A 24,335-nucleotide genomic window follows, 5' to 3' on the forward strand; every position below is an offset into this window, starting at 1 on the left:
ATTGTAGTGACACGTCTTGCAGTAACAGCACAGTTTGGGTAGAGCCGAGTTCCTGAGAGAGCTCAGTGCCCATGATATGTGTGTTTGGTTGCTCTCTGATTCTCCCCAGCTGCACTGAGTATTCCAGAAAATATTCCAAATGCATTAAGAACGGTGGAGTGTTTTGCCACAAGGAAAAGAGATGTGAAACCCAGATTCTGTTGAAACTTAAAACTGCAGTTATACATCCACAAAAGGATGTGGTTGTTTAAGTGGAATTCAGTGTTTTGTTGTCAAATAATAACATGCTTTCATGACTTTTATTCTAAGCCTATAACATGATTAATAATGATATATACTTCGACAGAATGTCTGCAATCATTTTTTAACAGAACCATTGCATTAATTTCAGAGTACTAGAAATTAGCACATTCACATAGATAATGATGACATTTATATGCTATAGTGATTTTTTGTCTTTTTGCTGTTTTCATGTACAATAGAAAGAAAAGCCAGATAGCGAGTGGGTTTTTTGCATGCTGCAAGCCACAGTTCTTGACCTGAAAACATCAGAATAATCTGATCGTAAGGATGTGTGTGTTGATGGTAGAGACAAATCAGTGTATAAGGAGGTTTTGAAACTTTGTGTTTTTGTGGCCTTGGCTTCTTTAATTTCTTATGTCAAAATGGTATTTGTGGCCTCAAATAAAGAGCAAACTAGCTGCAGTCCCCAAAGCAAACCTAAATAGATTGTAAGATATTAGTCTTAGTGCCTCTCTTCCAATTCATGAGAGAGTGACACTGAGACTGCAGGGAGCTGGGAATTGTGTGTGAAACAATCCAAATCAAAGTAATTTTGAGACAAATGTTGAAGAAGTTCCCTTGGGTAAAATTATGCATTTGCTGAAGACCCGGTTCTTCTAGCTCATATCTGGATGTCTGTAATGTTAGTAAGGATTTTGGTCTTGTGGGATTTGCAGTGCACAGTCATAGGTTTAGGAGTATGTACACATCAACAGGGCTGCTGTGATGAATGATTTCTTTTTCAATCAGGAATACTTTAGTCTTAATTTTCACAATATGATGAAGACTGAATGGAGAGCTCATTACGGGAAACAAACTGAAATTGAATGACCATTATTTGGTTCATTTTTAAAATGATGAAAGGACAGACAAAAATTGCTTTGTGGCTGAAGTCTTGATTACAAAAATGGAAAATTTTGATGGACCAGTGAGGCTGAGGGATACAAACATGGCAGAGCTTGATCTTCCTGGAATGAAAGCTACTAATGTTTTCTGGACCCCCAGGGAGGGAGAGAACTGCCTGAAGAAGGGTACAAGAACTAATTGGAAAATCTTGAGGCAAGAGAGAAGAGCCAGCTGACCTTGCTGACTTGTAAAGATTTTTATCACACTTGTTTTGGCTGCATTCTTGTCATTCGACTAAAACCTAATACCACTGAGTGTTCTTACTGAGATCTCAGCACTTTTTGTTGTTCTGGAGTCATCTAAAGATGAGGTTTTTTTTCATAGGTGGACACAGATCTTACTCTGCGTTGACCTCAGTCTTTCCATTCTCAGCTTTAGGCAAATACTCAATATTAAATTTTTTCCATATGAATTAAAATATTTTCAAGGTGCCCAGTTTTTCAATGTGACCTCCCTTCAAGTAGGCTTAGGAAGTGCACTTGTGTTTCTGTGATGTAAACCTTTAGAGAAAATGTTGGCTGCTTTAACAACTATCTTTCCTTCTTTTATTTTCATCTCCTGTGCCTTACCACTAATGATAGGGTTTTGGGGTTGTGGTGTTTCCTCTTTGATACTAAAAGATTAGTTGGTTTTTGGTATGTGGTTTTATTTTGGCTGTTTGGGGGATTTTTGTGTGGGTAGTTGGGTTTTTTTCTTATTGATGGTTGGGTTATTTTTGTTGTTGCTGTTTGTGGTTTGGTGGGTTTTTTTTATTTTTTTTATTTTGTACTTAACAATTATGTTTCCATCTTGTGCAAGCGCTTGAGACCCAAGGTGCACTGGCTGAATCACAGAAGTTCAAGTGCACCCTGTTACCACAAGAAGGCATTCCTGGAAGTGTGGTGCTCAGTCAGGGGAGAGCAGAGCCATTTCTCACCTGTGGTTAGTGTCACGGGGAGGGAAGGTGTGCAGAGACACAAATATGTGTCACATGCCTGGAGGGTGTGAAGGCCAGCTCTTGGTGTTGGTCAGCTGGCTTTTTGGTGACTGTAAGGCAGTTGGCATTGAGTGATGGAAGATGGGACTCTGAAAACAGTGGGTAGAGAAGCGAGGGAAACACTGCACAGGGGAAAAGAATTTTGTGTCTTGTGCTACAAGTGACTCAGGCTTGGAATTACTTTCAGGCAGGGAGGGCATAGATCATAACTCTGGAAGTTACAGAGAGCTGTAAAATCTTCCTTTGAAAGCTCACTGCATCCTGGCAATGCCTTAATGCTTCCTCTTCTCCATGCTTGCAAAGGTTCATTCACATGGTACATTGGGTTTGGGTCAGGTATATTTTGAGAAGAAATGTTTTCTTCCAGAACCTGTTATGTGCATTTAGTTTGAATTCTATTGTGAATTTTCTTCTTGTAGGGGAAAGTAAAACTACATAAAGACTAAAAAGCCAATCTCAACTACAAAAAAAAAAAATCTGAGTTAAATAGAAAATAAGATTATTTGATGAAAAAAGGAAAATATCCTGTCATCTACAGGGTAGTAGGCCTCTTACTTTTCACCTGCTGCAGCCAACAGCTAGGAGCATGTTCTGCATTAAACTGAAGTTAGTCTTATGCTGGCCAAGGAATGTGACTAGGTTAGCAAGCTGCTTTCTTATCAATCAGGAGTCAAATGATCCAGAAGAGGAACACAGAGTTCCTAGTAAAGGATCATTGGAAGCAGGACAGCTTTGCTAATTAGATTCCTTTTACTTTATTTTTACACATCAATAGAATTCTGCATACAAATGTAGTTGCAAACAGTACAAATTGTTGTTAGGACACATTAATCAAGGCATGGAAGAACAGCTCCAGGAGAAAAGATTCCCTGCCTTACATAAGCTTTGATCTGCAGTCTCTCGGTCACCTCCTCTCCTTCCGTTAGGACTGATCTCAGAAAGAATAAAATTTGCCACTCCTGGCCCTGGCATTTCGTTATGTTGAAATTTGTCAAAAGACATGAGATACCATGGCTAAAGTCCTCCATAAAAGTACTTATGTCCCCACCCTTTCAGAGGTTTCCTTCCCTTGCCCCCTACCCTCTCCCTGAAGTAGAGCTTTGGTGCCATTAGCAAGACAGAAACTAGAATCTGCATGCAGCTTAAACATCAGCTCTTCATTCGTCCTTAAAAATCTTTTCACGTCATGCTCTCACCTCTAAGAAGTGTTAGAAGCCTCCACAGCCTTTCATGTTTTGGGAAATAATTGTACTAAAGGGAATTAACGTGCATTTATAGGGTGAAACAAAAATAAATGGCATTGATGTATTTTTGTTGCTCTAGCTTAACACCTTGATGTTTGGATGCTTGTGATTTTTCATATTGCAATCCCTCTTGTGAGGCCAGCTCCCTGTGCCTCTTCCTTGCACCCTCTCCTGTACGGTCCCTTCCCCTCTGCTGCAGTGGGAAGTTGACTTTGTCTGCAGTTCTGATTCAATTTTTTTCCTGGGTTGCACTCAAAGTCCTGGGGTTGCAGAAAGAAAAGAAAGAATAGCCTTGTGGTCATGGTACTAGTCTGAAACTTGGATTTTTATACACTCTGTCAGACTTGTTTTGTTACAGTACTCAGAAGTCCCTTAGGGTATGGTTGGCAAAAGGTGGTTTTGTCTCTTAATTACCTTTTGAAATCTAAGGGAGACCGTGTGTTTTAATATCCACAGGAGTCTTGTCCTGTTTGTGTTCCTTTGCTGTATGCAAAGGTGAGATCTCTATCCCAGATAGTAACAGTGGTGCTCTGTCTGAACTTTCTTCTCTGATAAATACCTTGTTTAGTAGATAACCTTCTTTTCCTAATATGCATATATATATAGATATATCTTTTCTTTTTTATATCTATACACACACTCAGTTATATATGGGAATGTTTGCATTACATGTACTAAACATTATTTTGCTTCTTCATGTAGTTCTTTTAAGACAGAAAAATACTTTATTCTTAAGTGAAATATTTAATCTTTTTTGCATAGCCCATTGATTTTACATTCAGTCAATTTTTGTTAGGACTGGGCCATAAGCATATATGTAGGCTGCAGAAAGGTGTTGGTGTTTTGCCCAGAGTTTGTGGTTGCTGTGCTAAGGTCTTTCCTCAGCATCCTTGCACCTTATGTCTGTGATTAGGCTATTTATCATACTATCTATGATTAATAAAATGCTGGTCCCTTGGCTCCTTACACCAGACGTGTTAATTCTGGATGGATGGATCTGAACCACAGCCATTGCCAGGTACAAAACAGCTTGCTAGCACACATTTTAAGGGAAGAAACAATTTATGTATGGTTGAAAGACCACAGATAATAAGGTAAATAAGTTCTGGGTGAAATGGTCCCTAAGCATTCTTTGCCTGCCTTATAGACATTTGTCACATGCCTTGAGATCATTTATATAGCGATCACAATATCCTTTACAACTTCTCCAATTTTCCTCCAAACTGAGAACTTTAATGTGAATTGTTTACTGTGTAGAGAGTTGCATTTCTTAAACTCACAGAATGCTTTGCTCAGTAACAGTCTCTGATTTGTTATTAAGTTTAGTGATTTTTTTTTTCAATTAAAACATAATGTAAAATTATTGCCTAATTAGAAAGCATTATTGTGTGTTTATAAGCATCCCTGAATGTACTAACCCACTGGAAGCATGCAGATGTCTGTTGGAATTTAATTTCCCTGCAGCACATTGGGGGTGGGGACAGAAGAGAAGTAGCCAGAAAATTATAGTTACTGCAGTGAATAGCAGGCTTCTCCCAGTGACCTGCACTGACTGCAGAGATTATTGCATCTAATGTGAGCATAAAACATCTGTTCAGCAATGCTGTTCTCTGGCTGGTCTGTATTTGTACCAGCAAATCAATCATTCCTGGCTGATTGTTGCCTGTTGTGGGGAGTCACAGAGAATAGGGGGTGCTGTGGGAATCCAGGGCTTCCCTCTGGCTGCCCTGGGACCCTGGCAGGGGGGCAGGAACCACCCTGTACAGAGCCCCCAGAGACACTGTCTGTGATCTCTGTCCATGGAAAAGAGTTTTCAATCTTACAGGATGAATTACAAGCTCTGAGTGTTTGATATGAGTAATAATTAAGTGTAGCACAGGTGCAAAAGTAAAATTTTAGGATTCTAGATAAGGGGTTCAAAGGGGACAAGATGGAGGAAATTGGGTGTGTCTTGTTCTTTTTCTCCTTCTTCATGCCCTCCATGTTTCACTGTGGTGTTGGCATTTTTCTGTTGGTTCAGGCTGGGGACACACTGTCCAACGTAGGTGACAGATATTGGCACGTTATTGTAAATCCAGCACAGGGAGTTTCTGGTATTTAATGTTTGTAACATCCCACTGAGGGCAGAGCCCCACATGCTGCCCTGCAGGACAGAGCTGGGCAGGGCAGCAGAACATGTTAGAGATAAACAGAATAAACAACCTTGAAACCAGCACAGACAAATTATGACTTCTTCTTTGGCAACGGGGCAGAAAGACACAGGCTTTCTACAATCTCAGAATCATCAATACCTCAGATTCTGACAGGGTGCCACATTTTAAACTTTATTGTAAGAAAGATGTTGTGAAATACCTGCAAGGCTTCAATGTACATTAAGCAGTGGCAACCTTGCCTCACCTCTGTGGTGTGGTCCCTCCTGAGCTCCAGAGGTATAGGTGTGCAGGCCAGCAGGAATTCTATGGGTGGATGGTATAGCCTGTAGCAAGGAGCATGGATGATGGACGAGGTGTTCCAGGAAACTAAATTTAGAGCTCTCTATGGTAGGTTTTTTTTTTTATCTGGGAGTTCCTACAAAGTCTGTGTTGTCAGGTGGTGACACCCTGCGATAAGGCAGAGGTGTGGTGAACCTTGTGCTCTAAATCGAGCAAATTCTACTTGGAGCGCAGAACTGCTGCTGTCTTTGCTCTGGGCTGTTGAGGGTGAATCCAGGGCACTGCCTTCAGCACCTTGCGATTTTACTTGGTTTCAGTTGTTGTTAACAAAGCTGGCACTTCACTGAGGTTCCTTTCCCTCAAGTGGGAAACCTCCACTTGAGGTTCCTTTTACCCCCCCAGAAGAGGTGTTTTTGTGCTTTGCAGTCGCTTGTACCCCATCAGCCCCAGAGCTGCAGCATGTTGGCCATCAGTGGCTGCCTTGGGGGGCAGATGCCCAGGACAGGGCAGTCTGTATAATGCAGCAATTTGCCCGAGTCCCTTACAGCTGATAGCTGGCTAGTGGGAGGCTCTGAGCTGTGGCCAGAGTCACAGCTACATGAGCAAAGCTGTTTGAGATTGCCACCATTCTTTTATCTGCTTTGCAGGCTCTATACCTGCTGCTATTGGATGCAGAAAAAAATAACCAACTTCTTTGCAAGGGGTGGTATTTTACAATCTAAATAACACCTTGTTTGTGTGGGGCTTTTTTTTTTTTTCCTCCCACCTTTTTTTTTTTTTAATGTAGTGTTTCTGGAGCAGGTCCTGTCAGTGTCAGCCACCCAGCTGAGCAGTTCTTTTGTGCCAGTGCTTTTGAATCTCTGCCTGTGTCAGTGTATTTCCTAGGGAATTAGCCAAGATTATTCACACCTCAGATAAAATTTATTTATCTATTAGCAGCGACTTCAGTATATCCATTTTTCAGCACTTGGTGAAGATGAGAATTTTGCTGTTTTTGCTAGAAAGCCTTTGCATGTGCTTCCATGTGTGGATCTTGTTGCCATGGCATCAGCTTATAAGCCTGAGAAGCACAGGTGGGAGCATTAGCCAGTAAATAGGCATTAGGAGCTAGCCCTGCTGCTGTGTAGGGCTCAGTCTAGTGGTGAGGATAGTGAGGTGGGGTATGGCAGTAATATATGTATTTTAATGGTTGGGACTTGGAGCTTTTCCTGTCTGCAGTGTTGTGGAATAAAGGACTCGATGCAGTCCTGCTAATGTTCTTGCAAAGGCATTGCTTTTCCTGCTGCTTTGTCTTGATTTTTCTGAAGATAAGGCCACGCTGGAATGTGCTGTGACTTGAATTATTTTTCTTGCCCCATTTTCCCAAATGGTTTAATATGTTGTCTAAGCACCTTTATTCTAAAGAGCTTTTTTCTTCTTCCTTCCCATTGTTGTGTTGGGATGGCTTTGCCCAAATGTTTTCATGTAGCAGTTGTGACATGGGTAAAATGTGAGTAGTAGTGATTGTGGCGTTCATTTGTAGCACAAGAGATCAAGCTACTCAGTGTGTCAGTCTTGGGTGTCTCTTCACCAGTAAATACTCAAGCACAGTGGGCTGAGCACAAAGCCTTTTTTATTAACTTCTATGGTTTTATGTTCTGCAGACATGGAGGTGATTATAGCTGTTTCTCTGGCTGCAAAAGCTATAAAGTTATGTGTGCACAGAACCATATAAACTTTTGATGTAATGGACTTCTATTTTTTAATATAATTGAGCATATACTCCTGCATTATATTTTGCCATTGCAAATATACTTTAAGAAGAATGTGATTATTAATTTTCTCCAGCTCAGTATTAGGTATAATGGACAAGTAGTTTCAAGACCGTGAACTGGATACAGGATTTTGAGGGGGTTGCTTTTATTTAAATTAAATACTTGAGGACACTCAGCAGAGTAACCTTGTGAGAAGTTAAATCTCTTACATCAGACAATTATGCCAGTGGTGACCTTGCAAAAGAAATTCTGTGGGAAAGACAGGCCCTTGCAGTGAGGACAGGGGAGTGCCCTTGGTGCCCGTGTTACTGTCATTGGTGGGCAACTTACAAACAGTACACCAAAGCAACTTAAACATCAGACATGTTCACAGCAGCTACAAGGAAAGATGAAAAATACCTGAACTATATGCTTTGAAAAGAAATCCATAACTGATTTCCATCATTAATGAGCTAACAGAAGGGTTGAATCCAGGGTGGTTTTTCTCCATTCTAGGCAAATGCCCATAGGGATCATATCACCTCAGGTTTATCACACTGAGCCTGTGTACTTTGAGCAGTTCCTCAGGGGTCAGCTGGAAAACAGTATGGCTAAGGGAGATGGAGATCTTAATCACTCTTTTGATTCCCAGCTGTCTCTCTGCAGATTAATCTGTTTCCTCTGTGCCTCTTGCTGGATCCAGTGGGGGGTGTTGTCAAAGGTGTGATGTTTTTGTGGAATCACGGCCAGTCTTGCTTGAAAGGGTTGAAATGTCTGTCTTTGAAAAGAAAATACCTCTTTATTAAACAAACAAACATGCACTCCTGTCACTAAGCCCCCAAGTGAGTCTACAAATGAAATTCCATTTAAGAGTGAGAACACAACCTTGATTTTGCAGTCTACAAATTGTAGCTGTTTGTTTTAGGTTAATTTTTAATTTTCTGTCATAATTGTGACTGTCCTCTTACTGGTAGGTAGGTTCTGATTTAATAATTCATATTTCTTTTTCAGATTGCATGTGGCTCAGAGCATAATCTGGCAATAGTTGGTAAGTAGGTTAATTTTATAACAAATCCTCTCACCTTTTTTTCATTTTCAGTAGCACAAGATGAAAGAAAAAAGTGTACATCAAACATATTGAATTATTATGGGCATTGTGTGCAGCTGAAAGGAGGAAAGTAACATATAGATCTAGAGGAAAGAAGAAGGGAAGGTGGTGACAGGAAGTGGTGGTCATGAAATTGTGGCCTTGTAGACCAGTCCCTGTAAGGAGGGGGGGATTTGATGGATTTAACAGGAAAATACATTTGCAAAGTGTTACAGCCTCTTTTAGGTTGGAGCCATTGCAACAATCCAGGCTGCAGATTCAGAATAGCATCTAAGCTTGATGCTGGTCAAAAGTATCTTTGTTTAACAAGATGGAAATTATTAACATGGAAATTATTGCTGAAAAGAGTCCAGGGTCTTTTGTTGTTCAAAGCTTGGAAAATCTTCAAAATGTCAGTCAGTGGTAGACAGGTTCTTTAGTGCATTTTAGCATAATGCAGCTGGAGTAGTAATGATGGAAGTACTAGGAAGCTAATGTCGGTGGAGAAATTGAATTTTGTGTACTAATTCCAGGAACAATCAGATTCTTGCTTTCATGTGATGAGTTGATAGCTGAAGTTTGATACATGATTGCTATTCTATATAATTACTTGTTTGGGAACATTTTTAACTGTAGATTTTCAAGTGCTTTCTAAAGGAGGTCAGCATAATTATCCCCATTAATAGACAAGGCAAGACAGATGAAGAAAGGAATTCTATGCTAATGAGAGCTGGAAATGAAGCAGCACTCCATGCACATAGATGTTTTGGATTGTCATGACTGATGCGTTGAGGTGTCAAGTAAAGAATTTCCTTAATTTTCAAAAGTGTGGTTTGACAGAGGTAGAGAAAAACAGCTATTTGGTATTCAATCTGCTTTCCATGCTCTAATTTTTTAGGTTTTGTTAAGTGGCCACAAAGGTGGCATTTTCTTTATTTCCATATCTACTGTAGTATATTTCCTAATTATCCTTCTCCAGTTAAACCTTGTAGTGAACTCGTTAAGTCCTATTAAGTTTATGGCTGGATTTAAGAAACGATTTTTCCTTTTGCCTTCTCCCTGCTTGTTCAGTGTCACATGCCTGTATTAATTGTCAGGCTGGTGCTTCTGAATGTCGACTGAAGAGCAATCTTGCTTCTTGCTGAATTGATGAAGTAAAAATGTACTGCTGGCAGATTCCTCCAATGTGCATGAAAGCAAAGCACTGAGTTTGAACAACCTTCTCTCTGCTTATGTCCTTTTAAGCTTTCTGCCTTCTAGGCAGAAATCTCTGGGAAAAAATGGGTTGGGGAAAGAAATTCTAGAAGAAAGTTACAATAAATGAAAAACTTTGCATATGTAAAGAACACCATATGCCTATCTAAGCTGCATGCTATGCTCATTGAATTCAATGGGGAAATTATCAGTGCTGGAAGCCAGTCAATTTTATTTTAAGGACAACAGAAATGTGATGTTGCAAATTTTTTGAACTAAAGAACTATGATACAATTTTGTCTGAATTGAATTTTACATATGCTTTTAAAAGGTTGACTTTTTAGAACATTCTGTGGTAGGATTTCTTTGATCACTGGCCACTCTTGGTTCAAAGCTGTCAGCTGTTATAGTCCTTAAAAGAAATCACACGGATTTCTATGAATATGTCTACTTGACTGTACAATTTTCTAATAACTTACCATTCAAGCAGAGTTCATTTATAACAACTATATCATCCATGTCTTAATTAGTAAATGCTTGAGTGATTGACTTTTAAACTGAAATAATTCAGGTTCAGTATGACAGGTAAACTGAAAAGCCTTTAACAGTATAATAGTCAAGTCAGTATTTCTGGCTATATATACCAATGTGCTTGTGCTTTGTTTGTTGCATCATGTTTTAAATAGAAACATTTCTAGGACGGAGAAGCTGGGTTTATGATTCATTCCACAAATGCTGAAGTAGTGTTCCAATCATCTTGCTGGTGATACAAAGTTGTTTGATTTCTAAGGCTGGTAAGCAGTTAGGTTTTTGCATGTGACTTTATATAGTCTGCATCCATTTGTACAGTTCAGTTATTTGAATTCTCTTTTCTTGCTTTCTTCTACTGAAGTCAGTGCAAAATTTGTCTTTCTCTTCACTGTGATGACACTTGCTCCTTTTTTTTTGGCTATATTGGTAGTATTTTGGTTTTCATTTGATCAGGAGGTAAATGTTTGATATAAAGGAGAATGAGATGTGGGTTATCTTGAAATGTACCTGCTTTTCTAAACTTAATGAGTTAAAAGTTGCTATTAGTACGTGAAAAAGTGTAAACATTTTCACTCCTAGCCCTTGGTGAGAACACATTTTTATCTTCATTTTGGGTTGTACTGTGAAATTAATTCTAAACTTTGTAAATGTTGTAATATTTTTTGTTTGTATGACTTTTCACTTGAGAATAAAAATCCTTGCCTGGTAAGAGGAGATCTTGCACTTTTCACCTCAGTCAAGAATTAATCATCTTAGTAGGCAGCCTATTTTTGTACTGAAAGAAATGGATAGTTATTTAATAAATGTTGTATAACATATCTGAAAACCACCTTGCTACACTGAAAACTGTGTATGTACTTACTGAGCACCACAAAGGTGCCTTTTCTACCTGAATGTGGTAGCTGCAATGTTAGTGCTGAACTTTGTGATACTGAGACAGAGGTTTTGAATGACTGAAATACATAATGGAACTAAATCACTGTGACAAAGCTGGGCTATTTCCAGGTTTGGGAATCTATAGTGTTTTCAGCACCGAAAAGGTAAGGATGTTTGATTCTTACCCTAGAAAGCCTGTGTTTAAAAATGGTATTTATGGAGAAGGCTCTTAACAGTTTCCTACCAACTCCCCAGTAAGAATTTGATGCTCCTTTTTTGAAAAAGAGAGTAGTTATCTTTGAAGAGAACACGCAGCTCATGCAACACTGCAACTTAAGTAATCAAGCAATTTTAACTGTGCAGAAGTAGAGGTGCTATTGAATGCAGCAATCCCTTGACTGTGCTGCAGCCACAGAGCACAGGACAGAATGCCATGAAGCACCTCCAAATGCAAATGTCTTATTTTAGTAAAAATTAAACCATGGAATTTTATTCAAGCCTCCTGGAGGTAGTTGAAAAACACCCCAGAAATCATTACAAAGAAGACAGTTCTATAGTCTGTCTCCCCAAAGCCTTGGTAATGCATTATATCCCTTTTTGGTCTTGCTTTTAGTAATTTTCTCAACCTGTATAAACTAATGAAAGTCTTTTAAACAAAAGAAACTGGAGGAGATGTAGGGAGAAGTGCTTGTTCTAAAAGCTAATTAGTTTCTGTTGAAGTCCAACTTTAAAGGAGCCTTCAAAGGGGAATTTGTTTGGAAGAGAAAGACGTGGATCTTTCAGATTAACACTTTCTGGTGTGGTGTTTTGAAGGGGATAAATGTTGGGACATGTGGCTACTTCAGATAGTGTGAAAAGCTTTTTCTTGCACTTTCATAGACAGCACAGTGAATTCTGACTTCTGCTCATCTTCTTGCATGGAGGATTTAAAACATCCTTCAGTGAGATTGTCCCCAAATCCTTATTGGGCACTGCTGTGTGGTGACCCACACCACAGAGGCACTGTCAGTGCAGGTGCTGGTGGTGCAGTGGTGTTCACAAGGAGAAACTGGGCGTTATGAATCATGTCATCATTAGTCATTTGATACTTCTCTCTCTCTCCTTTGGCGTTTTCCCTATTCAGGTTACTTACTCAGCACTGCTTTCCCCCCACGAGTAATGGTAATGGAGAGGGCACCATGTAATTAATGTTAAAACAGTAAAAATTAACCCTAAAAGCCCAAGCTGGCCACCCAGCCTATAGGTGTGTTTTGCACATGGAAGTACAAGTGATATGTGAAGAGATAAGGCCCTGGCTGGTCACACCGAGTTTCAGTGTGTTCACTGCAACAGTATTACATTTTAAAATCACTTCTCAACTTTCTGCTAAATCACAGGCCCTTCCAGAAGAGGGTTAGTTTTGTCTCCCACTGCCTTTTTTGTTTTATGTGAATTAGAACAAGCTACAGGATTTTGTCTTCTGTGGTTCGTGTGCAACCCCAGCTGTAAATGTCACAACATGAGAATTCACATCCTTCTGAAGGTGCAGCTGGAGAGTAAAAACCAATACTAAGTTTGATGGAAGAATAGTCTTTGTAGAGGAAATGGGATAAAACATTCTTCCACTCAAATGGTAGCTCATGCCTCAAATGGTTGGAATTGAAGTATGCAATAGTGTTAGAGGGGCAGTAAAAGAGTTGTTATTCCATGCTCTGTTGAGATTTTCTTTCTAAATTCCTATCCTGGAAGAACATAGCAATTATGAGCTGGAAATGAAACGCGGATATAAAATCAAACCCCCACAATTTCAAGAAATATTTGTAGGGAATGGTGTGTTTTATTACAGCGCTGGACACATGTGGGGACTCATTGCCCTTCAATGGACATGTGTACCCCTGAGGACTCCCGATCCTTTTTTATTACCCTCACTAATTTCCATATGCATAGAATTTCACAATAGGTTCATGCATATTCATTCTGCTGATTTCGGGTTACACTTACAGCTAGTTACACTTGTACTCAGTTTTTGTCAGAAAGTACAGAAAGAACTCCTGGGTCACTCTGCCCTGTCTGTTTCAAGGTCAAGGAGTCTTTCTTATCTCTTATCTTTTTAGTGTGGAAATTTGCATTCTTTTTCCTTAGCTGGGGCAACTCTGCTAGTGCTGCGGTTACCAGACTAAACAGCATATTTCACTTACAAGCTCAAAGTGGCACATTTCACCTAAATCCAAATGTATTTCTACCCTGTTAAATTTTCACTGTCTCAGAAAAAAAATGTGATCAAAGCTTAGGGAGGTGGTGATATACATCCTAAAATGGTGGTGGTGTTAATGCCATCCCAAACCCTTTGGTTCTGTGTTCTTTAATAAGCAAGCTGAAGGGTTCCTTCACGCGAGCCACTACCTCTTAATTAGCAGGGTTCCATACTTTTAGTGGAGTTCCGTGATTCAGTTCTGCCGGATCTTACCTCTAGGTCAGGGGTGGCTTTGTGTGGTGGAGAAGTCTCTCCTCCAACCCGTGCTTCCAAAGCAAGGCTCAGTATTCTTCTGTTGTCTGGTCTCAAGGCAGTTTATTGCAAGTTATCTAAAAGATTTTCTTCTTGAGCTGCTGTGGTTTGCTCACAGCTCAGGCAGAGGCACACACACACCCTGACATCCTCTCTGACTCCCGACTGCTTCTTCTCTCCCCGCCCAGGGCTGCTTCTTTCTTTTATATGGTACATTATGTGTTAAATGTTTATACTTTTCCCCCAATGCATATTACCTATATTAAATGGTGCTTTTCTACTCTAAACCAATCTGTGACTGCCAACATCTCCAAGAACATGGAGGTAAGGAAGAAGAAAGAGGGAGGACAGGGCAGGCCCAAATCCCTCCATCTTAAAACTTCTGACCCCCATGTACAAGACCAAAACCCCCCCTGTACAGCACTCAAAAATTCTTCCCTTTTCTTTGGGACTACTTCTATTATAATATCTAAACTTTTGTGACTTCTTGTTCTTCCTGCAAGGTTGGTAAATCATTCCGTGGTTCCAATCCAAAATCACAGCTGTTTCCAGCTGCCTGCCAGGGTCTCAAAGGCTTCTGCCCTGGACCCGGAACCTCCAAAAATGTCTGAGGGACATTTTGAGCTCCAACACGGTTCCACAATTCCAACTGAGTTATTGTATAAAGCATCAGTCGGGGAAGGGCTGATGGTGAAAGATTACTTCTCTGGCGGAGCGAGCGCCAGTGGGGAGAGGAGCCGTGCAGGCTGAGGGACGGGTCCCTGCCCTGTGCTGACAGAGTTATTTAGATGTTCGCCGCTGCCCCAGGAAGCAGCAGATAGAGTCGTGTGGCTGACATTGCATCCCGGGGGACTCAGCAGTCTGTCACCAGGAGAAAAAAACATAAATTCTCTCCGTGGCTGTGGCGTTTGGAGGAATCTTCAGCGTACACAGAGGAGGGCACTGGTGTTCAGCAATGAGCCCGAGTCTGCTAGTCTGTTGCTTTATTTATTATGCATGAAAAATCCCAGTGCAGCCAGGGACTGTATTGTAAAGGTTTCCTGGCAGGCCAGCATGGAGTCATGTTGCAGCACGCTGTCTCTTTGCATTGCAGCACTAATCACATTCTCTGCTTATTAAAGGGCACCTGGCAGGACTTCGAGTAACCATCACTGTTGTCATTTTCATGCGGGTTATATGTCGACCTTCTAAATTTATTCTCTGGCAGAGCCATTTCGTATGTCATTTAGCTCTTAATGTGGCTTTGGCTGTTAAAATAGCTCTTCAAAATATAAGCTCCTTTGGTTATATTTGTTGAGAAAAAGCAGCCTCATACCTATCATTACCTGATCACCTGTCGTGAGCTTTGGACATAGCTGGATATAGATTTACCATCACAGTTTTCCTGCCCTGGTTAGATACAGTGAGTTGTTCAAATATCTTCTCACTTTGTGTTTCTTTTCTTCATACTGTTGGTGCTCCAGGCACCATCTGGTAAGATGGAAGCTGAAATTGAATTTCAAATTTCAGAAGTCTGATTATTTTGTTATTTTCAGCAGGTTATGCTAAAAAAAATCTGATCCTCTGATCTCTTAGTTCTTCTTTTCCAAGGGCTAATGGAAAGCCAAGTTTCCAACTATCTTATGAATTTGTGGGTGTAAGGTGATGAGGAGAGAAATGAGGAAATGCTAATTTGAGCATTTGGAAAAGCCTTTTGACAGGGCTAAAAATGGCTTTGTACCAACGGAATTGTCTGAAGTCAGTGGCTGCTGGCTATAGGAAAGGATGGGTATTTTGCTGTGAAAAGCTAATTAGATTCACAAGAGAAAATAGGATTGCATTGACTCCCTAAAAAGAAACTCCAGAGTTTAGGATAAGATCTGATTGAACTGCATCTTCTGTTACTGAAATCAAGTCCAGATTTTACAGCTACCTTCTCTTGCAGGCTTTGTCACTGTATTGATGCGTATTTTGGGTGACTTAACTCTCTGGAATGCTGTGTTCAGCTTCTTCTTTTCCTCTGTGCAGCTTGGCAATTTACCTTGTGAGATCTTTGGAATAAAAATTGTCTCACAGTATATTTTAGGACTGCCTAGAGTAAAGGGACCTGATTTTTATTTTTTTTTTAGTATTGCATTGCAACTAATAATAGTTACAATCACTTCCTTTCAGAGAAGCAATTTAAAAATATAATTAGTCGTGGTGTATGTGTCTCTATCTTAATTTATATAATTTAGAATATAAACAGGTAATAATGTAGTGCTTGTCATATTGTTTAGAGTGTGGTTTCCTGCTGCTACCAGATGCAGAGCTGCTTAGGCAGGCCCTGAAGATAAAAGCTGTTATTTTTTTTTTTGCTGTACAAAAAGCTCATGGTTCTTGTAAATTTTTTCTCTGAACTTTAGATATCACCGTGGTGTCAGTTTGGAGTTTGCCTAGAGTTCAGCTCCTGTGTGCTGTTGGTCTGTGTCCTGAGACACTGCATCACATCCACAGGGATAAATCTGCTGTGTCAAAAACCCTCCTGAAGATGGGGGGAGAGGCAAGTGGGCAGCGTTAACCTCTGGTGACAGCTAAACCATCCAGCTGGAGCTGAGTGACAGCCAGAGGAGATAATTGTCATGGGAAGGCAGCAAACAACCAGCCAACGCTACCAAGCAAGAATTTTTGCTGAAGATGAATGAGTAGGAATACCTTCGTTGCAGATATTTTGTGGAAAGGAAAAGTCCTTCCACCTGGTTTTGGAAAATCACAGAGGATGAGGAGGCTCTTGAGAGAGAAAGCTGCAGTACAGGTGCCTGCAGTCCTTTGTTAGAGGGTTCACTGGGTGGATACCGAGTATTTAGAAAACAAATCAGATTTTATCATATTTGTTTACTTGCAGGCTCTAAGCAGAGCAATTATTTTGAAGTGGAAGAAAAATAAATCCACTATATCTAAGGCATATTTACCTGAATTTTCAAGGAAGCAAACAAGACTCGCAAAAATAGGCACCTTTGGTCACCAAAGAGAGATTAAGTGTTTGGTGGCTATAAAATGAAATAAAAGGAATGACAAATGTCTTGCTTCAGGGAGTCATCTAGAGCATGTGGCAAAGCTGTTCACCCAAGTAAAAGCACAAGCCCAGCAAAGCAGCTCTCAAAGCACTTAGAAGGGCAGCAAATTAAGGCTTTGGTGCCCTTCTGAGCAGCTCTGCAGTGAGCTGTGCTGGTAATTCAGGGTTCTGTCCATGCAGCAGCCTAACACTTTACCTTCTAAATGTATCACTGAGTAGAAGTTTTGCAGCTAAATGGCTGGCTGGCAGGAGGGCAAGGTGGTTTATATTTAGAAAATGAAGAGTGCCCTGACCCTGCTGTGAGATTTGTGGCTCTCCAGGAGGGAATATCTTGCTGCAGAACCTTGGGTTGACAGCCCTGTGTCAGTGTGTAGTCACTACCCAGATCCTTTATGGAGCACTAAGAAATTTTTCTCTCAGCACACGGGTAGATATTTATGGCCAGCTTTGTAACATGCTCTGAGTGAATAATCTCTGAAGCTTTTTCCTTTTGATATTTTTTATGTGTGTGTGTGTTTTACTAACACCATCTTAAATACTCTGGGTAGCTTTCTGCATAATAAAAAGATTGAAGTAGGGATTTTCAGAGATTGGCTTGACTGTTGGGTTTTTTCACAAATGCACTTTAAAAGTCACGTTTGCTGCCCAGTTTTTGGATTTTGCAGCGCGTTTTGGTCATATGGTTGTACTGTTCTCTTTCAGTTGTGAAGGTCAGAAAACTTTAAAGAGCCAAAGCTGCCGGCAGGGATGCTGACAGTGACACGAGTCTGAGAGATGATGTTGTAAGGATATCTGGGAATTATTGCCAGGCTGGCGGTGAAACAGGGACACTTCTGGGCCACTCTGACTGGGCTAAATGCACACATCAAAGCAGGCTTCCTGGAGCTTTTGTAAACCAAGGTGGGGTGGGGAATTGTTTCTATACCTTTCCATAAGAGCAGATTCTCTTTTCCTGCTTTAGGATTTGGGACTTGGAATTTGATGGTAGTTGAAATTGCAGTGGAGAAAATCTTGAGGTATTAGCTGGCAAGCAAGATTATTTTACTACTAATAACAAAGAAGCAGCTGTTCAGGCTTGCAAGCCTAGAGCTTTCAGGGTAAAAATAAAGAATTTTATTAAAAATCATTAGCTTTAGAGAGATAAGTATTCAAGAAAAATATTAGAGGGAAAAAAGATAAACAAAAAGAGATTAAAAGTTGGCATATTTATAAAAATTGCCCTTGTCCTTGCTTTTTGAACTTGTTTCACTCAAGCGCTTCTTTATAGAAGGTAGGTAACAAAGTAATTAAAATTAAAAATGCTTTTGAGACTCATTTCACTGTTGTGCTTTTTCCTGTGCTTTTTTTCCAGAGTCTCTGAGGAGCAACTAAACTAAACTGGAACTTTTATTATTTCTGAGAAATGTCTTAACATAATTTTATTTTTAGGTTGTTGGGCTTATTTGAACTGTGAGAAAGTGTGAAGGATCAGTAAGCAATATGAACAGGATTTTAAGAGGTATTTAGCATACAACATTTAACTTTCCTGATGGGACAGTGAGAAGGGTTGATATATTCCTGGTGAACAAGTAAATCACACGGGACTCATGTCAAGCATGTTATATTTGTTTATGGTGAGGCTTCAAACATAACTGTGGTTAGCAGGAAGCTGAATAAAGTGAGAGACTACTGCCACATGTACGGGTATTGGTGCCCATCAGTCTTTGAGGAGCAAAATGCCTCTGTTACCTGAGTATTTGATGGGTCTGAACTTGCTAGGATGGCAGGATATGTGTCAGTGCTCTCAAAATTAAACAAAACCCAAACACCACCAGCAGAAACACACATGAACTGTAATGATTTTGAAAACCAGTATGCTGAGGCCTTCCTGGCAGATTTTTCAGATGAGATAGTGATATTTTCCCTAGCTTACTTCTGGCCTATATCCTCCTCCCCTCTGCAAATTTAATGGAATAATTACTTTGAGAAGATAATATAGGATGTATTGATCCCAGTATAAACTTTTTTTTGTATTTATTCTACCCCTGATTTGCTAAAATAAATGTTGTCTGGGAGGACCTTTGCATGATGCCAGGAATTCATGCTGTAGGCTTTATCTTCCTTCGTTCAGATTTAGCATCTTATGCTATCCCTGCTCTGTAGCCTTATATTGGATCAAATGGCTAGATGACTGGGAAGTGATTAAGGCAGTAGGTGGGATAGGTGAAGCTTCCAAACGAGCCCATAACAAACATGAAATTCAGTTTTAGCTCTGCTCTTATTCATATATGGGTCATATTCACTTTAATTTTTTTTAAATGTGGGTTGTTCAGTGAGTGGGAGGTTACAACCAGGGAGCCTGGCCACCATATTTGCTCTTTTGTGCAACTTTTTTGAAATACCTTCAGGCAGCTCAGGGGATGCTGTACCACAATGAAATTTCCAGTGTTTATCCCAGCTGTAAGAATGATCTCCAGTGTCCTTTATGGCCCCTCTTTGGCCTTTCCAGACCCCTGTTCCTCTGGGGAATTTTGCAAAGATGTAGCACAGTCTCAGTTCAGATCTTATGTGACCAATAAGTTGTTCACGTATCTCCTGTTATTCACCTTGTAAAAGAGAATCTTTGACACATTCTGCCCATGACATAATGCCAGACACAGTGCTTTTCTGATGAGTCAAGGATGTACATGGCTAGAAGGTTTCAGGTGCTGTTTTTCTCAGTAGGAAAAAATTTATGTCAGTTAAGACTTTTGAGTACAAAGGATTTGGAATTTGATGAGTTTTCTTTTTGTTTTGTTTGTGGATGATGCTCAGAACAGCAATTCAGTCAAACATGGGAAAATTATTTTATCAGGTTACCTCATTAATCATCTCCCCTTCCTCTCCTTTAGGCATTTTAATATTAATTAAAAAAAAAAACCAAACTAGTCTGCCATGACCTTGGTGACAAATTTGAGTTGCAGCTGCTTTGCTGAATGTCTGATATTAAACTGGAGGTTGGCTTCCCTATGCCTTTGGTTTTCAGTGACACCAGCTGCTATCTTGCTGAGTTGAGACATCTCAGAAAATGGGCAGAATGACAAGCAACACTAATCACATAATTCTGAGTAGGAAGCTCACTTGCCTTGAAAGATAGTTTGCTTTGGCTTTCAAACTTCCTATTTTTTCCTCCTGAATTCTTTCCTCTTATGTGCTGCTTTTTTTTTTTTTTTTTAGTTATGCACATTTCACAGTCTTTTAAAATTGAATGAGATGAAAGGTGTATCTCTTAAAGGCCTGCAACATGTTGTACTTCTAAATGAGCACATGGGACACTTGGTGTGTGTGATGTGGTAGTGATGAAAGATGTATGTATGCTCAAGGGGTAAGAACTTTTTTCCAGTGTAGCCTGCTGGATTTTGTTCTATTAACAGAATCTTGGGAGCTGTTACATTTTTCAAAGTGTGGTGGTTTTTTTTTGTGGTATTGATTTAATAAATGCTTGCTTGCAACTCCTGTAAAATAAATTGTTCCCTAGTTTTAATAGGAATATTTAATAATTTGTTACTGCTCTCTGCTGATAGTAAATCCAATATGAGACCTTTACTTCCAGGGAAGCTCTATTACTGAGGTTCCAAAGGGATTATTTCACAAATAAAAGTTGCATATGAGTTCATCATGTTAATGTGTGCTTCACATTGAGCATGCAGGATAATGTGTGATGTATGATAAATTTGAAGCACTCACTGGTCTTCTGTGATGCACACCCAGTACCTGGATGATTCTGGCCCTTTTGAGAAGCAGATGTTTGCTTAGGTAAGAAAAGTATTTATTTGGTTACTTCTGTACAGAGGAGGGTAAAACTGTCACCATTGATTGTGCTCTAAAGGGGGTTGTTGGACTTGCAATTTGATTTGTGGTCACGGAACATGACTTTAGTGCCCTTAATTATGGGACTTCTTGGTGAATATTGAAAGGTTTCATACTGGAGGCTGCTTTTAGGTATGTTTATTTAAGCTGGAGTCTTCCTTTAGTCCCAGTAGTGCAGTTCTGTTCTTCTCCCATAGAGAAATGCCAGGCAGGAAGCAGCCAGCTGCAGGCCTCCCTGTGCCAGATTGGAGACTGCAGACAGGATCAGGTTAGTCTGTGCTGCTTTTTTCACAGTGCATCTGGCCAGCCATAACCTTAAAGCACACGTACTTATTTCTGTAGGCCCAAAAGAACAAAAATGTTAAAGTATCAGGAATAAGTATTCTTGCTGTTCTGAGATCACACACCTTATTTTTAAGGGGTTTTTTTTCTGGCTTGAGACTCGTCTTGCCACCTACCAATGAAAGGAGGCAGGAATCCAAATGTACTCTGCTTACATCCAAACCTTGTGTTGCCTGCCATTTATAGCAGGAGTAGTATGATGGTTTGCTGTCACTCAGATTCCTTCAGTCTCGCTACTATGCTGTTGATCAAGTTAACTGCAAGGCAAGATTCATTCTAGGTAAATTCTGGGTACCCTTAAATAAAAAAGCCTGAATGCTATTGTGTAGCTGTAGATTTTTTTGAGTAAAGAAACAGGCACTTTCATTTTTTTTTAAGCACTGTAGTAAAGAAATCTTGTTCTGTTGACAAGTTCAGCATGTGTCTTGTGCAATACTTCTCTCTCTGCTTGGATCCTCCTCCTTCTCCCATCTGCCACCTTTCTCACTCTGGGGAAAGGAAACTCCATTCTGTCAAAGCAAAGTGCCAGTGAAAAATGGGGAAGACTTTTAAGAGTAGCTTTTGGATGAGACCATTCACTAAAATCAAAACAAATATAACCACAGCTCACTCTGGTTTTGCCCTGTGTACTTAGCAAAAGGTTAAAGCTGTCAGGTAGTAAGATAAAGCACCTGAAGTGAAGGCTGTGCAGTTCAAAAAGGCAGAATAATTTACTTCTGCCTGTGATCAGGGCTCCATGGCAACATCTGCTTTGCAAGGAAAATAGCATAAATACCTATTAAGCAAAGAGATTCCCCAGCAAGTGAATTAAATGCCAGAAATCGAATGAGAGTGGGGTTGGTGTTTTTTTTTCCTCTCAGGGTAATTAGGGTACCTACCAGTGAAGTATTATAATTGTAATGGATGCACTCTGAGTCTTCTGAAGTACAAAATATCCCTCATTTTGAAATATCCTGCTTCAGAGACTGTGCATTTCTGTATTTCCCAGTTTTTAGTCTTATGCTTTGTGAAGCTAATGCTTATTAACTTTGAGGAGTTTCCCTCTGCAAAGGTTTCATGGCTTCTTCTGCCTGATGCTGACTTGCAAATTTAGTGTGAGCAGTTAAAGTCTTAAGAACTATAAACTTGTATTATTACAGGGACTTTGTGCATTCATTGAAGTCCCCAGGGCTGGAGCTCAAATTTGGTAATTGTCTTGGCTGGAAATGAATGTGCTGAGCTTCACCCTTATGCCTGCAGCTGGTGATCTCTGCCTGGGAGAGTTAAGGATTAAAGAACTCCAGGACTGTTTTTGATACTTTGGCTTGATGTGCAGTCACCTACAAAATCATGGTAGTAAATGTGCTTATTCTTTCTTTATAGCTGGAATCTGGTTGGCTATTTGAGGCAAGGGCAGCAGAAATCAACAGGACTTTGTCTGGGGGTACTGAGCCTTCAGGCTCCACTGCTCAGAGTGCTGAATATCCAGGGGAACTAAAACCATGAGTTTCTGCTTGAGTCACTGTGCCTCACTCTCTGTTGCTTTAGGCACTCTAGATTACCCTCATCACACTTTGCTTTGGGTTCATGTGGCCATGAATTAGATGGTTTTCATTTCCTCTCTTAACAGGGTTTTCTAAATCCTCATTCCTTGGCTGTCTGCGAGCATGATTTACTGTTCAGTGTAAGGTCTTAGGATATGTGCTTCTCTTCTCAACCCTAAAACCTAAGCAAAAAATTCTAAGTCAGAATTTTGTGATCTTCTTGCAAAAGTGTAGGACAGGTAAGAAAGAGATTATATAGGTGAGAACTGTGTAGATACAGTTTATCTGAAGCCCATCTTCTCTGCTTTATCCAGGGGAATAATTGTACTGACTCCATAAAGGCACAAAGCAAGTTTTTATCCTGTGAAGAGCTGATTTCCAGTCTGTTATACAGCACTGTAAAATAGTCTACTAGCTGCATTTGTGTTAACTAGAACAATTAAACTTGGAGTTGGGCTTGAATCGTGTTTTGAGTTGTTAAATCCCTGGCCAAGGCAGTAAAATGTTGATGATGCTGCAGCACTGTGAATAAATACTTTCTATAATAATAGAAAAAATACTTTCTATAGTATAACACATCTCTGGTATTCTGTACATGACCATGAATGGCATTTTGAGACACAGAAGTTAAAAACAATAGCTTTATTCCCTTAATTTAAGAAAACAAATGTTGAGAAGAGGTTGCTTCCATCGAATTGCATTTTTCATGCTCAACTTGAGGCCAATCTAATGGGTCCAATCTCTATCCCTAAGTATAGAGAAACTATGCTGAAGGAAATGGAAAACCATGTGATACTTTAGTATACAGTAGGAAAGTTAAGTTGTTGTGCATAGTGCAATGATCCATCTGTCTTGGAATTTAAAAAAAAATATTTATGTTTTTTAAAAGCTATTCAATGGCTTGGAAGAGCTGGAGTTCAGCTGTTAGGCTGTCCCTAATTTGGATATTGCCCCAAACACAATATACAAAAAGCCCCCATGGAACTATGATGAGTAAGTTTCCCTGGAAATGAACTTCACTCACTTCTAGTCTAGTTAGCTGCCATCAATTTATAAATGTATATTTTACTTTAATACTGATCTCTTTCAGAGCTAGTGAACCTGTGTCATCCTACTGCTCTGGAATGTTTCTGGTGCACACTTCCCTAGTAAATGAAATACGTGACACTTATGTGGAATTGGGGTGATTTCAGCCAAGATTTTTAGAATTATTTTAAGATTAATAATTTTTTATACATACGTGTCTTTTGGGCACCCAACTTCTTTTGTTCTTAAGGCAGTTAAGAACATTTCATCTGTAATTTCATTACAGTGGGTGATAATCAGGGTCACTGTGGTGTGTCAGATTGATCACTGTCTTTGAGTATTCCTTTTCAAAGTTTCACTGTTTTCATATTCTGGTGGTGCAGGATGATTATATGGTAGTACTCCTCAATTGCTTCCTACTTTGCATCCAGACTGCAGCCCCTTCCTTCTAGAGTTGTAAATTGTCATGTCAGAGCCAGGCAGACACAGGCATTAATACTTCAACCCTTAGAAGCAGCAACTGGATAAGTTTGTACATATATATGATACATTGACCCAGGCTTGTGGACCATTTGCATTCAGAGTGATATGTCTGGAAGATATGAAAACACATGTACAGGAATGACATCTCAAAGTTATTTGTCTCTTTTTCATTCACGTTTCAGGACTACGGTGCAGTAAGTTAGCTTTTTTTTCCTCTCCATATTACAATGATTTTAAATATTAATAGTCAAATTTAAAAAATGTTAAATCCCTTTTCCCTAGAAGGTTAGGCTACTAGTCTAGAATGTAATAGAAAGTGGTTTTAATTATTTCTAGATCTGGTTCTGACATTC

General features: G+C 39.8%; 1 protein-coding gene across 1 annotated transcript in view; it reads left to right on the top strand.

Annotated features, from left to right (window-relative positions):
- The window catches only part of SERGEF (secretion regulating guanine nucleotide exchange factor), a 139,030-nt gene that overhangs the window by 68,389 nt on the left and 46,306 nt on the right, over positions 1-24,335 (top strand). The window contains exon 10 of the mRNA XM_021525636.3: positions 8,585-8,621. Within this exon, the coding sequence (XP_021381311.2) occupies positions 8,585-8,621 (37 nt within the window). The remainder of the gene's footprint in view (positions 1-8,584; positions 8,622-24,335) is intronic.

The sequence above is a fragment of the Lonchura striata genome, chromosome 6 (assembly GCF_046129695.1).
Source record: "Lonchura striata isolate bLonStr1 chromosome 6, bLonStr1.mat, whole genome shotgun sequence".
Lineage (NCBI taxonomy): Eukaryota > Metazoa > Chordata > Aves > Passeriformes > Estrildidae > Lonchura > Lonchura striata.